The following is a 14,151-nucleotide window of genomic DNA, read 5'->3' on the forward strand; positions in this document are numbered from 1 at the left end:
ATTTTTTAGTAGCCATAGTTATGTAGATTTGAACAAAATCTAGTTTGGTTCTTACCGGGGCTTTTACTGCATGAAATATCTGATTTTGTGTACCACGCTCGGAGTTTAGTGCTGGGCTGGTGGGTGCATATTCACAACCTTCTCATGGCACATCAACGGTTAGCCCGAGATTTCTCATCGCAATTCAAATTTCCACTGGAGCTCCAAGCGGATTTGTACACGCAGCCTTACAAGACTGTTTACTGCTCTTTGAGTCACGGTAAAATGTAATTTTTGGTGCATAGCTAATTTAGATACACTTATGGTGTGGGTGCTTGCGTTTCTTCAGGAATCCACCGTCTTGGTTTGTATAGAAATGAATATTAAGTGACACATACACGTAAGAGGTTGGACATACGGGATAGTTGGTAATATGTGACGTTCCGATAGTAGTAGTAAGAACCTAATGGCTTTGTCAAAGGAATGACATGAGAAAGACATAAGTCCCGTTTACATAGACAGTTGTTTCCGATTAAGGTGTTTATATGTGTCATTTTTATTCCCACTGAGCCACTGTTCCTATTTTAATCAGATAAAAAGTGTCCATATAAACCCGCCTATAGAGTTCTCCTATAAGGAGGTTACTCTTATGCTGAGGCAACTAATCCAGGTAAGTTACTAAACCACCTACTTGGAAATCCCCCCCCTGGTCACATTCCGTAGTCAGCGCTTGCTGCAGGTTGCAGTTTGTGGGCTTGTAGGTCAGTGGCTGGTGCTCTAGTTTCACGTGCACATTCTCAGTCCGTTCACTCCAGTCAACATGCTCACTGGACAGGGGTCGTCCGGCTGGACCCGTGTGACAGTCATGTGATTCTCCCTGCTGGAGGTAAAAGGTTAATCTGTCATCATCATAACCGTGGTCTTACTGCTCCGTCTTGTTGACAAGTCATAGCTGACGGACAGCTCTGTGACCACAGGTCAGCTGGCTGTGACTTTGACTCGGATCGCAGGTCAGGCCCCCCCTGGCCCTGCCGAAGGTCGTTTCACCGGGGTGTAGATAAAGATAGGAGTTGGGGCAGATAAGCTCACTAAGCTCACTTTGTCCTTTTTTCTGGCCCTCCGTTATCTGCCCTGGAACATTTGTAATGCTGATGTGAGATGGGGGACGTGTGTCTCTTCCTCTTTTGTGAGTTGTGAGGTGGGGTGGGTTTGTGGTGTGGTGTGGTGGTGTATCTGGTAAGGATGGAGAAGCCCCTTGGGGCTGTAGAGTGTGTGGAATATCAGGTGTGTGATGGAGAAGCTCCTTGGGGCTGTAGAGTGTGTGGAATATCAGGTGTGTGATGGAGAAGCTCCTTGGGGCTGTAGAGTGTGTGGAATATCAGGTGTGTGATGGAGAAGCTCCTTGGGGCTGTAGAGTGTGTGGAATATCAGGTGTGTGATGGAGAAGCTCCTTGGGGCTGTAGAGTGTGTGGAATATCAGGTGTGTGATGGAGAAGCTCCTTGGGGCTGTAGAGTGTGTGGAATATCAGGTGTGTGATGGAGAAGCTCCTTGGGGCTGTAGAGTGTGTGGAATATCAGGTGTGTGATGGAGAAGCTCCTTGGGGCTGTAGAGTGTGTGGAATATCAGGTGTGTGATGGAGAAGCTCCTTGGGGCTGTAGAGTGTGTGGAATATCAGGTGTGTGTCAGCCTCCCTCATCTGATTTCTGCCTTTTTTCCACTTCCTCCTCTTTACCCCTCTTTCTCCTTTTTTATTCACTTTCCCCACTCCTTCCTTGTGATTTTCTTTCTATTGCAATCTATTGCTCTCTCCCCTCCTCTTCTGGTTGTCTATCACTCTTTTATCTGTCTCTCCTTGTCTTTCTCTGTCTTCCTCCTCCTCTGCCTTTCCACTGTCTCTCCCACCTCCTCTCCCTCTCCCTCTCTTCGTCTGTGTCCACTCCTCGCTCCTCCTGTGGTCTGTGTGACACCCCCCCCCCCAGCGGCGTGTCCAGCGCTCTCTGAGCCCCATGCTGCGCTGTGAGGGTTGGGAGGGCACACGCTCGCTCAGCGAGGGCAACTCGCCCACCATCGCGCTCCGCTCCGGCTCTGCGTCCGGGCCCCGCAGCCTACCCATACACACCGGCACCGCTGCTGCTGCTGCAGCCACGACTGTGAGCGCATACAATACACCACTTCTTTGTATGTGTGTGTGTGTGTGTTTGTGTGTGTGTGTGTGTGTGTGTGTGTGTGTGTGTGTGTTTGTGTCTCTGTGTATGTGTCTCTGTGTGTGTGTGTGTCTTTGTGTCAGATTTTTGTTTGTTTTGTGTGTTTATCCCCCCCCCCCCAAGCCACCCAGATGATATTATATGGCCATCTGAAGCCACCGCCATCCAGATGCTATTTTATTATTATATGGCCATCTGAAGCCACCGAGATATTATATGGTCATGTGAATCCACCCAGGCTATGCAGGACTTATGCACGCCTTTCAGGTAGTTAATTTGCTACTTTTAAACTCCTTAGTCAGTGGGAAGAATTCACATTGATTCTGTTGACAAACCATGTTATCTGCATACTCAAAGGAACATATGATCATCAATCATACAATGGGCATATTATCTGCAGCTGCACAGTAGTGTTTGTTTGACTCTAGTGTTCATGTGCCACTTTGTCTTGCCGTCTTGTTAGCCCAGCGACTTATGTGTCAGAGTGGCTTATGCAATGCTCTTATGACAGCACTTTTATAAGTGGAGAAGTTTGGCAGGCTGCCAGCATGGGTTCCACATTAACACCCCGGGAGATTGCTCATCATGCTCTCTCTTGGAGGAGAATCTTATCACAGATATGAGTCTTATCTTATCAAAGTAAATGGAATGCATATTACTATGTTATTATCTTTGTCATAGATTCAATGGTCAACAGTTGAGCTGTAAGTTTCTGTATAGCTCATGCATCAGGACTTTTACCAAATTATAGTTAATACTATACATAATCCATTCAAATTGTGCCAACCAGGATTCAAGCAGAAGTCCTCAGGGTAGCCTGACTTTATTCATAGTCTTCTTGACCCAGGTTTGCAGGTCGTGCTGCCGTCATTCTCCCGGCAGCAGGAGGTGAAGGTTCTGAATATTTCTTATCTCTTTATTTGTAACCTTTTTCTGACCAATTACCCTCCACACAAGACGGAAGTAGGTCAGTTGTAGTGTAGGACATTTGCGGCCTTTTCTGACCTCTTTCTGTTGTGCTTTGGTTGGTGTACTGCACATGTTGATGGGGGGGGGGGGGGGGGGGAAGTGTGTGTGTGTGTGTGTGTAATTGGTAGATATTTGTGTTTGGCTGTTTTCTTGTCCTGTCAAACGGTCCATCTGCTTCTATGATCTACTAATTTGTGTTTGTGTCGTCTTAGTGTTGTGTCTCTGTGTATGGTCCGTGCTGCTTTTGCTGTGTGGCTGTGTGATTCGACTGTTGCTGTGTGTGTTGCTTAACTCTCTTTTTTAAAACACCTCAGCACTCTACAGACACACAGACACACATACACACACACACACTTCACCTTTGAACTCAGTATCATGGAAGGGCCATTAGTGGCAGAAGATTCCAGTCGGCGAGCTTTTGTTGTGTGTTTTGTGTGTGTTTGAAGTTCTACCGGTTAGAAAAGTCAATATGACCTACTACCCCCCTTCTCTGGACTCAGTGCCCTCTGTATTTCTCCACTACACGTGTACACACACACACACATAATTACACACTCACACTCACACACACTCTCTCTCATGCACACACACACGCACACACACACACTCACACACACACTCTCTCTCACTCACACACACACACACACACACACACACACACACACACACACACACACACACACACACACTCACTCACTCATATACACACACACACACAATCTCACACATAATTACACACACACACACACACACACACGCGTGCATACTTACTCTCTCTCTATCTCTATGTCTGTCTCTTTCTTCTAGTCAAAGCCACATTGGTATGTGCGGCTCGATGTTGTTTTGTGCTCTGTTCCTGTGCACAAGCCGTACTCTGTAATTCTGTGGTCAACTCTGTGGTACTGCCGTGCTGCTGTGTCCAGTTCCGTTTGAGTAGCTGTCGTAACCGTGGTGGTGATGATGATGATGATGCTGATGCTGACGTGTTGGCATGAGTCTCCCTGCATGTGTCGTGTATGTTTAACCGTGTGTGGGCCATTCTCCATCTGTGCATCTGTTGTGGTGACCTCATGTCCATTGCTGACGTTTCGTTCGTTCGGGCTGGTTCATTCATTCTTTCAGTCATAAAAGTAGGCATTGGCTGACACATGTTTGATTGATGTGTTTCCGGCCAATCATAGGAGCCAGGAGGTGGGATGAACAGCCAGCCGCAGTGGGGCGGACCAGAGAACGGCACAGCCATGCCCCCACCACACAACGCCTACAGCGGGCACGGAGAGAGGGGCCGTGCACTGTCCACCTCCTCCACCAAGGTAGCACTCTCCTCCCCTCTGGCATCTTCCTCCTTTTCCACCTCTTCTCCCTCCTCGTGCTCCTCCTCTTCCTCCTTCTCCTCTTCATCATCTTCCTCTTCTTTATCATCCTCATCTTCCTCCTTCTCCTCCTCCTCCTCCTCGTCCTCGTCCACTTCTCTGACTACCTGTCTGTCCCCTCCCTATCCTCTTGCTCCCACCTGTACTCGTTCACAGTTGGGCCTATATTGACCATTTGTCCTTTTCTGAGGCCTGTGTTCAGAGGTAACTAGTGTTGGTAAGATCCACCCATTCATTTTGATGGAATGTGGCCATGGGAAGGACAGATAAACACATGTGTGGTTCCCACTAGCGGCAAGCTTTTTATCAGTTGCTAGCTGGGCTGTTGGCAGAACATGCAAGGTTTTTTTCAGGGTAAGTAGTTTTGGGTATCAAAAGTAAAGATCATCACCGCACCATCTGTGAAGTCAGAGAGCGAAGCTGAAGGTGAAGCAAGTCATTCGCTCTAAATAAGCAATCCATATTATACCAGTGTGTGGTGGTGATCTTTACTCAATCCGTATTTTACCAGTTGCTTTTAGTTAGTTAGTTCATAATGGAATGGTGTCTTTCTAGGTAGTTTTAGATAGTTGCTTTTAGGTAGTTAGTTCATAATGGAATGGTGTCTTTCTAGGTAGTTTTAGATAGTTGCTTTTAGGTAGTTAGTTCATAATGGAATGGTGTCTTTCTAGGTAGCTTTAGATAGTTGCTTATAGTTAGTTAGTTCATAATGGAATGGTGTCTTTCTTGGTAGTTTTAAATAGTTGCTTTTAGGTAGTTAATTCATAATGGAATGGTGTCTTTCTAGGTAGTTTTAGATAGTTGCTTTTAGGTAGTTAGTTCATAATGGAATGGTGTCTTTCTAGGTAGCTTTAGATAGTTGCTTTTAGGTAGTTAGTTCATAATGGAATGCATGCAGACCTTTCTTTGGGACCACTTGGCTCTAGACTGGACGTTGAGTTCTGAGTTTTAAACAAGAGTGTTTAATGTCTGAGGAAGCACAACATGTTAGACAGGTTCTGTTGCGCAATATTTGACTTGTAAATGCTGTCACCGCAGTCTCAGCATGCTGCTGTGTCACCAAAGCACAAGATGACTCAGCAGGGTTTTGGGTTGGAGGTGCAGTGATGCCAGGTTGCCCTCTGCCATTTTAATGAGGTGTGTGTGTGCATGTTGCCAGTGTGTGTGTGTGTGTGTGTGTGTGTGATGCCTGTGTGTGTGTGTGATGCCAGTGTGCCCTCTGCCATGTAAATGAGGTGAAAATGAGTCAGGTCAGAGCATCATGTAATGCCTGAGACTCAGCTTGTGGTGGCAGCACAGGACCAACAGCTCTCAGTCATATTCACACTCACAGCTTGGCTCAGCTCAGCCTGACCTGCTTCTTTTCTGCCTCTGTGTTATGCTGGTGCTGTTAGAAAAAAACACTCCATGTGTGTTGCCTGGTGCTGTTCGAACACTCCATGAGTGTTATGCTAGTGCTGTTCGAACACTCCATGTGTGTTATGCTAGTGCTGTTCGAACACTCCATGTGTGTTAAGAGTTGGTCAGTTTCACTTGCGGTCTTCTGTAAAGTATGCCTTTCTGCTCTCTTTGTTAAGTGGTGATGGTTTATTGGAGGCTCTTGCCATGTGGTTTGGCACATGCTCCACCATTTATTAAGACAACATTGATACATAACCACCTAAATATTGATTTCTCTCTCTCTCTCTCTCTCTCTCTCTCTCTCTCTCTCTCTCTCTCTCTCTCTCTCTCTCTCTCTCTCTCTCTCTCTCTCTCTCTCTCTCTCTCTCTCGTCAGCCACAGTCGGCTCGTGAGCAGCTGGCCCTGACGCTGGGTGGTGGGGGCCTGAACTCGGACGCTCCGCGCACCAGCCGCGACTCTCTGCACTGCTCCAGCGGTTACAGCACCCAGACCACCACGCCCTCCTGCTCCGAGGACACCATCCCCTCCCACGGTCAGTACCACCCCCCACCTCAGCCCCACCCCAACCGTGCTACTGCACCTCCACCCTCCACGTATGCCTGAACCGCTGGACCCAGCCGCATGTGTCTCTTTCTCTCTCTCTCTCTCTCTCTCTCTCTCTCTCTCTCTGTCTGTCTGTCTGTCCTTTTTCTTTTTCTTTCTCTCTTTCTTTCTTAGTCAGTCTGTTTTTTTAGTCACAGACCACGTCTCTCTCGCTCTTTCTCTCTCTCTCCTTCCTTTCTTTCTTTCACTATTGTTCTCGATCTCTCTCATTCTTGTCCTCTATCTCTTTATCTCTCTCTATCTCTTTCTCTCATTCAACCTGGACTTTTTCTTTTCCTATTTGTGTTTCTCATGGCCATGATCGCAGCATGTTTGTGTATGGAATCCTGCGAAACTCTTCTCATCTCTCCATCTGCTCAACTCCTAGCCTTCTGTAGCACACACACACTCACGCACATGTTCACACGCACAGACACACACACATGCACATACTCAATTTCACATGCACACACACAAATTCACACATACAGGAGTGTTTTCACACCAAGGTTTTTGTGACTGATCATTTCCTCAGAACAAAAGCTTTGGTTAAAATTGCTGTGTCATTTAATAATGTCAGAGGTCTATTTACTTACACACACACACACACACACACACACACACACACACACACACACACACACACGTAGCCCTACACGTACCCCACTGTTTTTTCCCCAACACACACGGAAACACAGTCCCCCCCCCCCCCCCTTCATGTCTACAGTTTGATACAAATACCCAGAAGTATTTGTCCACAAAGTCCACAAGGGACTTTTCTGCCTGCATTTCTCACACCAGTCATTGTTTACTGTAGAAGTCAAACAGTCCCCTCGCTGCCAGATTCATTAGCATTGAGTTTGGATCTCATAACACCATCTGTGGAGGCAGTTTGTGTTTTGACTCCTCTCAGCCTGAGTCACCCTGAGAAAGCCCTGAGAAAACTCGTTAGAGACTTCAGTCTCTCTGCAGCAGAGTTCAACGCTAAGACGCTAACGCTCTGCCCTACTGCTCTACTGCTCACACACACACACACACACACACACACACACACAGCCTGTTTATATTTATGACTCTAAACAACCCGTATGAAAGAGCACATATGCACACATAAATGAGTGTTTTCAGTATTGTGCAGGCTGTGCAATGACGCAGTTTGTGTTGCATCACCCAAGCAATGCTGCATGAAGCCTGTTGGCAAATAATGATGATGCTGATGACCACCTGTCAATCAACATCAGCCCCGCCCCACCCCACCACCCTCCTTTTGCTAGCTTATTGTGTGACCTGTGTGTGGATGCGTCCCCCCACCCCACCTGGCGTCTACCACACCCCCCGCCCGCCTGCGTCCACTCCTGCATTTACATCCCACTCTGAGAAATACAACATCTACATCAACACCCGTGATCTTTGTTTCTGGACCACAGTTTAAAACACGCCTTTATATTCTCTTTCAGCCGTAAAGAAAGAACCTCCACTCTATGGTAGGTTGGAGTATGTGTAATATATATATATATATATATATATATATATATATATATATATATATATATATATATATATATATATATATATATATATATATATATATAAATATATATATTAATCTTCCTGTACTGATTCATATCCATTCCCTCGTCCACCACTCCATACTGACCCAGCACTTTTCACCAGTGGGCTTGGTGAGCCGTCCTTCCACCTAATATCCGCCAGCGGGACATCTGTGCTGTGAAGTCACGTCATGCCATGCCCTTCGACTGCTCAGAGAGCGATTGGGGGAATGATCCACACTGGGCTTTATGTGGGCAGAGCAGTTTCTACTGAGTGGTTAGAGTGCAGAGAGGATGGAGATGAGATGCGGATTTGTGTCTGTGTGTGTGTGTGCGTCTGTGTGTGTGCGAGTCCGTGTGTGCATGTCCGTCCGTGCGTGTGTGTGTGTGTGTGTGTTGGTCGTTGGTCGACAGATAAATTGCCCCCTAAAGGCATTAATGTTCTTGTAAGGGTCTGCATGTCACACCATTGCCTAGAAATTGTGTGTGTGTGTGCACGTGTACACACATACGTCTATGGGTGGGTGGTGTTCTTGACTTTTTTCCTCATCAACTGATAAGCTCAGTGTTTCACCGATCCAGTGTGTGTCAGCTTCCTGTTCCAGGAATAGAGCTGTGTGTGTGTGTGTGTCTGTGTGTGTGTTAGAGGCTGTATGTGTGGGCTGTGTGGCAATTAGTCAAGGGTGAGGGGACAGTGACGTCTCAAGTCTGATGGCAGTGGCCTGCTCTCAAACACTGCTTTTGTCTGCGCTGGTGTCGACGCAGTCAGATGTTCTGCCTGCGCCCTAAGACCCCCCCCCCCCCCCTTCATCGCCCCGAGTTTCCAGCTCTCGGAGCCACTCACATTCGCGCCAGGGCCTCCCCACTGCCCGTCCGTGCCAAAGCAAACTCCCGCTTGGTGCGAGCCAGTTACAGTGCACTTATCAGCCTTAGCGCCTCGGCCTTTTATAGGCCTGCATCAAGTAATATTTTCCACTTAAGGGCGAAGGCGCCGTATATTGTGGTTTATTGTTTTTTCCCCCCTAGTTTTTCATAAATGCTCTCATTGTTTCTATTGTTTCTGTGTGTGTTCAAATCTCATGGAACAACCGTGTCATCCCACATGAGTAAGACTTATAACAAAGGCTTAGTGTTGGGAAGTATAAATCTTATCCTCTTTTCCCCCTTTTCTTTTTTCTTCTCTCCCTTTTTCTCCTTCCTCTTTTTTTTTTATCCTCCTGACCTCTCAGACTACGACTACATCTCCCTGCACGGCGGCGAAGACGGCCGCAGCCCGACGGACTTCGATAAGTCCTGCACGGTGCCGCGCAACAGTGACCTGAGTCTGCAGTACCGCAAGCTGTTCCAGAGCAAGCGGCCGGCGTCCACCGTCAGCCTCCTGGCCGACCCCGAGCCCCTGCAGTCGGCTCAGCCGCCTTCCCAGCATGCCTTGCAGCAGCACCAGCAGCGGGCCGGCCCGCACGTGGCCACCATCCGCCGCAAGCCCTCGTCCAAGCCCAGCTTCCGCCGCGGCACCATCAGCGGCGGCGTGCCCATCCCCATCAGCACCCCCCAGGTGCCCCTGCGCCCGTCCGCCTCCACTGTGGGCCTCGGCCCGGACGACGACGGCACCGCTGGGCCCATGGACGGTTGGGGCGGCGGCGGAGGAGGCCACCCTGATCTGACGACCCACTCGCGCCACAGCCTGTGCCAGTCGACACAGAGCCTGAACACGGCGGCGGCGTCGCCCTACTACTCGCTGTACCCCGGGCAGCAGCCACTGGGCAACAGCACGGAGCAGCTGTACCAGCTCAACAAGCAGCAGCAGTTCGCCCTGCACCAGCAGCAGCAGAGGCAGTACCAGCAGCAGCAGCAGCAGCACTACCAACAACAGCAGCAGCAGCAGCATCAACAGCACATTCAGCAGCAACATCAGCAACAACAACACATCCAGCAGCAACATCAACAACAACAATATCAGCAGCAGCAGCATCCACAGCAACAGCATCCGCAACATCACCAGTATCAACAGCAGCAGCAGCAGCAGCAGATGCACTACCAGCAGCAGCAGATGCCCCTGCCGCCAGGCTACCCCCACCAGGCTGACCACACCCTGCTCAGCGCCAAAGTCAACGCCGTGGGCCTGTCGGTAGAGAGCGGGCACGGCGCCCCAGCCCTGCCGTTACCGCTTCAGCAGCAGCAGGTTGGCGTCGGAGGCCCCGAGTCCCCCGACGAGGGCACGAGCCCAACGGAGGCCTGCGGAGGAGGCGGCGACATGCTGACCATGATCCGCCGCGGGGTCAGGCTGAGGCGGACAATCACCAACGACCGCTCGGCGCCTGCCATCGCCCCAAACCATCTCAACTAGAGCCGGCGCCCGCTGGCACACGCGTTAGTGCGGAGCAGCGTGGTACCTCTACGCAACCCCTCTCATCGCTCTCCTCCTCCTCCTCCTCCTCATCCTTCATCCTTCATGTTCCTGGACAGAAACATTGAGCCTTTGAAGGAGGAGGTCTGTTTCAGTAGTGTCCTCATAATTAAAGTCCCAAAAGGTCTAATAGAAATCGAGAGAGGGAGAAAAAAAAACAAAGATGTTTGTTTGGGATTTTTAGTTTCTCTCTGAAACTGCACTGTGCTAAACAAATATCGTAGGTGTCAAGCATAGACAGTCGTCCGTGTGAATGTTGCCTCTTATTGATCAATAATTTAAAACTTGTTGGCTATATATATATAGACCACCAGAGCTTAAGATATATATATATATATATATATATATACAGTATATAAATATATATATAGAAGTTATATGTTTATATTGTCATTGAGAAAAGATGATGAAAAATGGCCTTGCTTATTTAGTCTTACCCTTGCCTCTGGTCAGACACTGTATATATTAGTGTTCTATTGGAGAAAGCGTGTATTGTATTTTTTGTTTGTTTTGATGTTTTTATTTTATTTTTGGTTGGTAATATAGCACTGGCGTCTTTTCCCAGTTATCTATTTTTGTACAGAAGCTGGACTGGGTATCAAAACGACTTGAGCTCTGCCTTTGAAGCCCAACTTCGCTCAGCTGGGGTCATGTTGCTGACCGTACAGGCGAGCACATGAGGTGCTGAAGGCGCTGAGCAAGAAGGAGAGAAAGCCTGACGGTCAAAAGATGCGATTTAGTTGGACAATGAGAGTGAGAGTTTTTAAAGTGATTAAAAGAGGCAGTTTTGTGTTTTTGGACAGAGACGAAGCCAGTGGTCTGCACTCAGCACACTGCCCCCTGTGGTTAGGAGGGCTTATTTCAACTCGGACCAGGGGCAAGCCTGTTCTTTTGAATGTGTTCTGTTCATTTTTAGTTCTAATTTTATTTTATTGGCTTAGTGGCATCCTCCCGACAAATCGTTTCAGATAAAGATTTTTCTTATGTTCTCTAAGTGCTTTATTCCAGGGGTGTCAACGTCCGGTTCTCTTAATTGAATGTGGTGCTATTTTGAGTTTTGTTCTGTTTTCAGGCCGAGCTGTCAAATAGCCAAATCAATTTCATGAAGTTCCATACATGTCCTTTTTTTCTGTGTGTGTATTTTCTGGAGGCTGTTGGGACACATTTTTTTTATAAAAAAAATAATAATAAATAAACTCCCTATGTCTGCCCCTTGGCCCCTCTTTGAAGTAAACAGTTCTCACGTTCTAAGCTGGTTCTTGAAAGCGGGGTCTGTGTTGGAGGCCTATGCACTGCTCCTCCAGCAGCCGTATGGCCACGTCGAGGCTGCGCTGACTAAGGCTGGCCTTCCTCTGACACACTCCCACTGGCCAATGAGAAACCCCTCTGACCTGTACACACACAGGCTCCTTCTCCCAACCTGGCATCTCATCCCCGCGTACACACAGTCAGAGGTGCTCAAACACACACACACACACACATCGAGCTCTCGATGCTGTGGCGGAGGGTCAGGCGCGTTGTTCACAACCTTCTTAGTTCTTTTTGTTTTTATCATGACTCTTAGTCGCATCAATGTTATTTTATTTTATATTGCCTTTGCTCTTTTAATTTTTTTTTTTTTTTTAGTCTTTTGCTCTTTGCTGTTTACTTATTGCATTTGAGACTAAGCCCAGCTACTGAGGGCCCTCTCTTCTTCAGTAAATAAATTCCATTTGATCGGAGATCCTCACCGGTATCAAGCGATTTCTGTGTTGACAAGGCGTTGTTTTCTTCTACACAACATTCATCAGTGTGTGTGTCTCTGTCTGTCTGTCTGTCTGTCTGAGTGTGTGTATGTGGTTGCTGTATGTTTTGGAAAGGATGACGATGCCTAAGTATGGGTGTGGCGTGCTCATTTGAATGTGGGTGAAACTGATGTTGACCATTAACCTTCACTGTGTCTTTCCCTCTTCCTGCTTGCCTCCATGTGTTTCTGTCGGCACATGTTTGTGTTCCACACACAGGGTAAGGCTAAGCATTTTTGAGTCTGAGACTGAGACCAAAGATTGTACAGATTTTTTTTATTATTATTATTATTATTATTATTATTATTTAAAAGTATTGTTTAGTTTCCAGTGCATGTTATACACATTTTTGATTCATTCCAAATTCTTTGGAATATTCAGTGCTAGATCTGAACATGCTCATAACTGTACGTACACACCGCCGCCGACTTGAGCTGCAAAAGAAGCTCTGGCCGCCCTGTCAAGGACGCTTGTCAAAAAGTACGGGAAAGCTTTTGGTGCTTTGGCCGCTCTGACGTGGCAGCATTCTATGTTGCTGGTCGTTTGCTGCTGAACCATTACCATAAAGTTGACCAACTTTCTGCTTGACGCTCTGGTTGCTCAACATGCCCAAAACGCGACGCTGACGGATTTGCCGATTCTTGCGGCCGAGAGAAGCTGGCTTCCATTGAAAATGAATGACTTCCTGTAACTTCGAAGCTCAAGTCAGCGGCGATGTGTACATAGTCATAAGACCACAGTAGCTGCCTGGGGGGGAAAGATCAAATGTATTGAATACAAAGCATTGCTTTGATGATTCAGTGCACACATCATTGCTGATTTTATTTTAATTCTGATATTAGACTAGATTAAAGGAGTGAGAAATGAGCCGCCCACAGTCAGTCAGCTACAGGGCTAATCTGGACCTGCCCATGACTCTCGCTCCTCCTTCTGACAGTGCCGTCCATTAGAACAGCTCTTTTCAAAAGGACAACAAAACTGGCTGGCCAGTCATCAGAGAATTGGGCTGAAACGAGAGACCATGCTGGCACACACACTGCATTAACCTCTTGCTCTCCCTCTCTCTCCCCTCTCCCACTCTCTTCACCTCCCTATCTCTTGCTCCCTCTTTCTCTCTGCCGTCTCGTGTTCCCTTCGTGAGACTCTCCTCCATTCTCCTCCTCGTCCCCCTCACCTGACACCTCACCCTCACACCTGTCGCCACCGATCCGGTTACCTTCACCGCTGCAATCCACTGTATGGCCCAGCTCCATTGTTGTGCTGCATCCTTTCTTTCTCCTCTCTCCCTCTTTCTCTCCTTCCCTCATCTGCCCTTCCTTCCATGTCGCTGGCATCGTTGTGGTTTGTATACAGGTGATCACCTTACCTGGGAGCTTGTCTCTGTGGAGGGGACGCGAGGACTTAAGAGGCCTCCCTCTCTGCGCAGGTGATGGCTCTTTCTCCGCTGTAGCGGCACGGCGAGTGTAATTACAGAGCTTATCGGCGGGCCGCTGGGCCTGTTTGATGGGCTTAGGGGGCCCGGCTGCTGCAGGGTAATGACCCCTCACTTGGGTCCTGTGTGAGTGATCTTGGCTTTGCTTGGCTCGGCTCCTGTAAACGCTTAAACTGATGTAATCACGGTCAGCTCGTGTGTGTGAAACAGCTCTTTTAACTTAAAGGCACAGTCAGCAATTTAACGCGATTTCAAGCCCGTGACATTTTTTTGTCCCTTTCAGGGAACATCTCATAATCCTAGGTGCCCATCCTGCGAGTACAGGGGGGGAAAAGCGCTTTTTGTAAGCAACCCAGACTCAGAAAACTGGAAACAAATAAAGGTTTTTCTGGGAATATTGAAAGGATCTGTGACCCGTTGGGTCCTTGATTAAAATATAATGTGCATCGTTTTTGACAAAAGGTACTGC

The 14,151-nt window shown here is 47.9% G+C and overlaps 1 protein-coding gene across 2 annotated transcripts in view; it reads left to right on the forward strand.

Moving 5' to 3' along the window:
- The window catches only part of mtss1 (MTSS I-BAR domain containing 1), a 69,057-nt gene extending 56,848 nt beyond the window's left edge, over positions 1-12,209 (forward strand). The window contains exons 11-14 of one of the 2 annotated variants that reach the window (XM_042089326.1): positions 4,335-4,466; positions 6,303-6,459; positions 7,967-7,993; positions 9,289-12,209. In XM_042089326.1, the coding sequence (XP_041945260.1) occupies positions 4,335-4,466; positions 6,303-6,459; positions 7,967-7,993; positions 9,289-10,406 (1,434 nt within the window). In that variant the 3' untranslated portion in view covers positions 10,407-12,209. The remainder of the gene's footprint in view (positions 1-4,334; positions 4,467-6,302; positions 6,460-7,966; positions 7,994-9,288) is intronic. The other variant, XM_042089327.1, reaches the window with a different exon arrangement.
- The last annotated feature ends 1,942 nt before the right edge of the window (positions 12,210-14,151 follow it).

This window comes from Alosa sapidissima, chromosome 4 (assembly GCF_018492685.1).
Source record: "Alosa sapidissima isolate fAloSap1 chromosome 4, fAloSap1.pri, whole genome shotgun sequence".
Lineage (NCBI taxonomy): Eukaryota > Metazoa > Chordata > Actinopteri > Clupeiformes > Clupeidae > Alosa > Alosa sapidissima.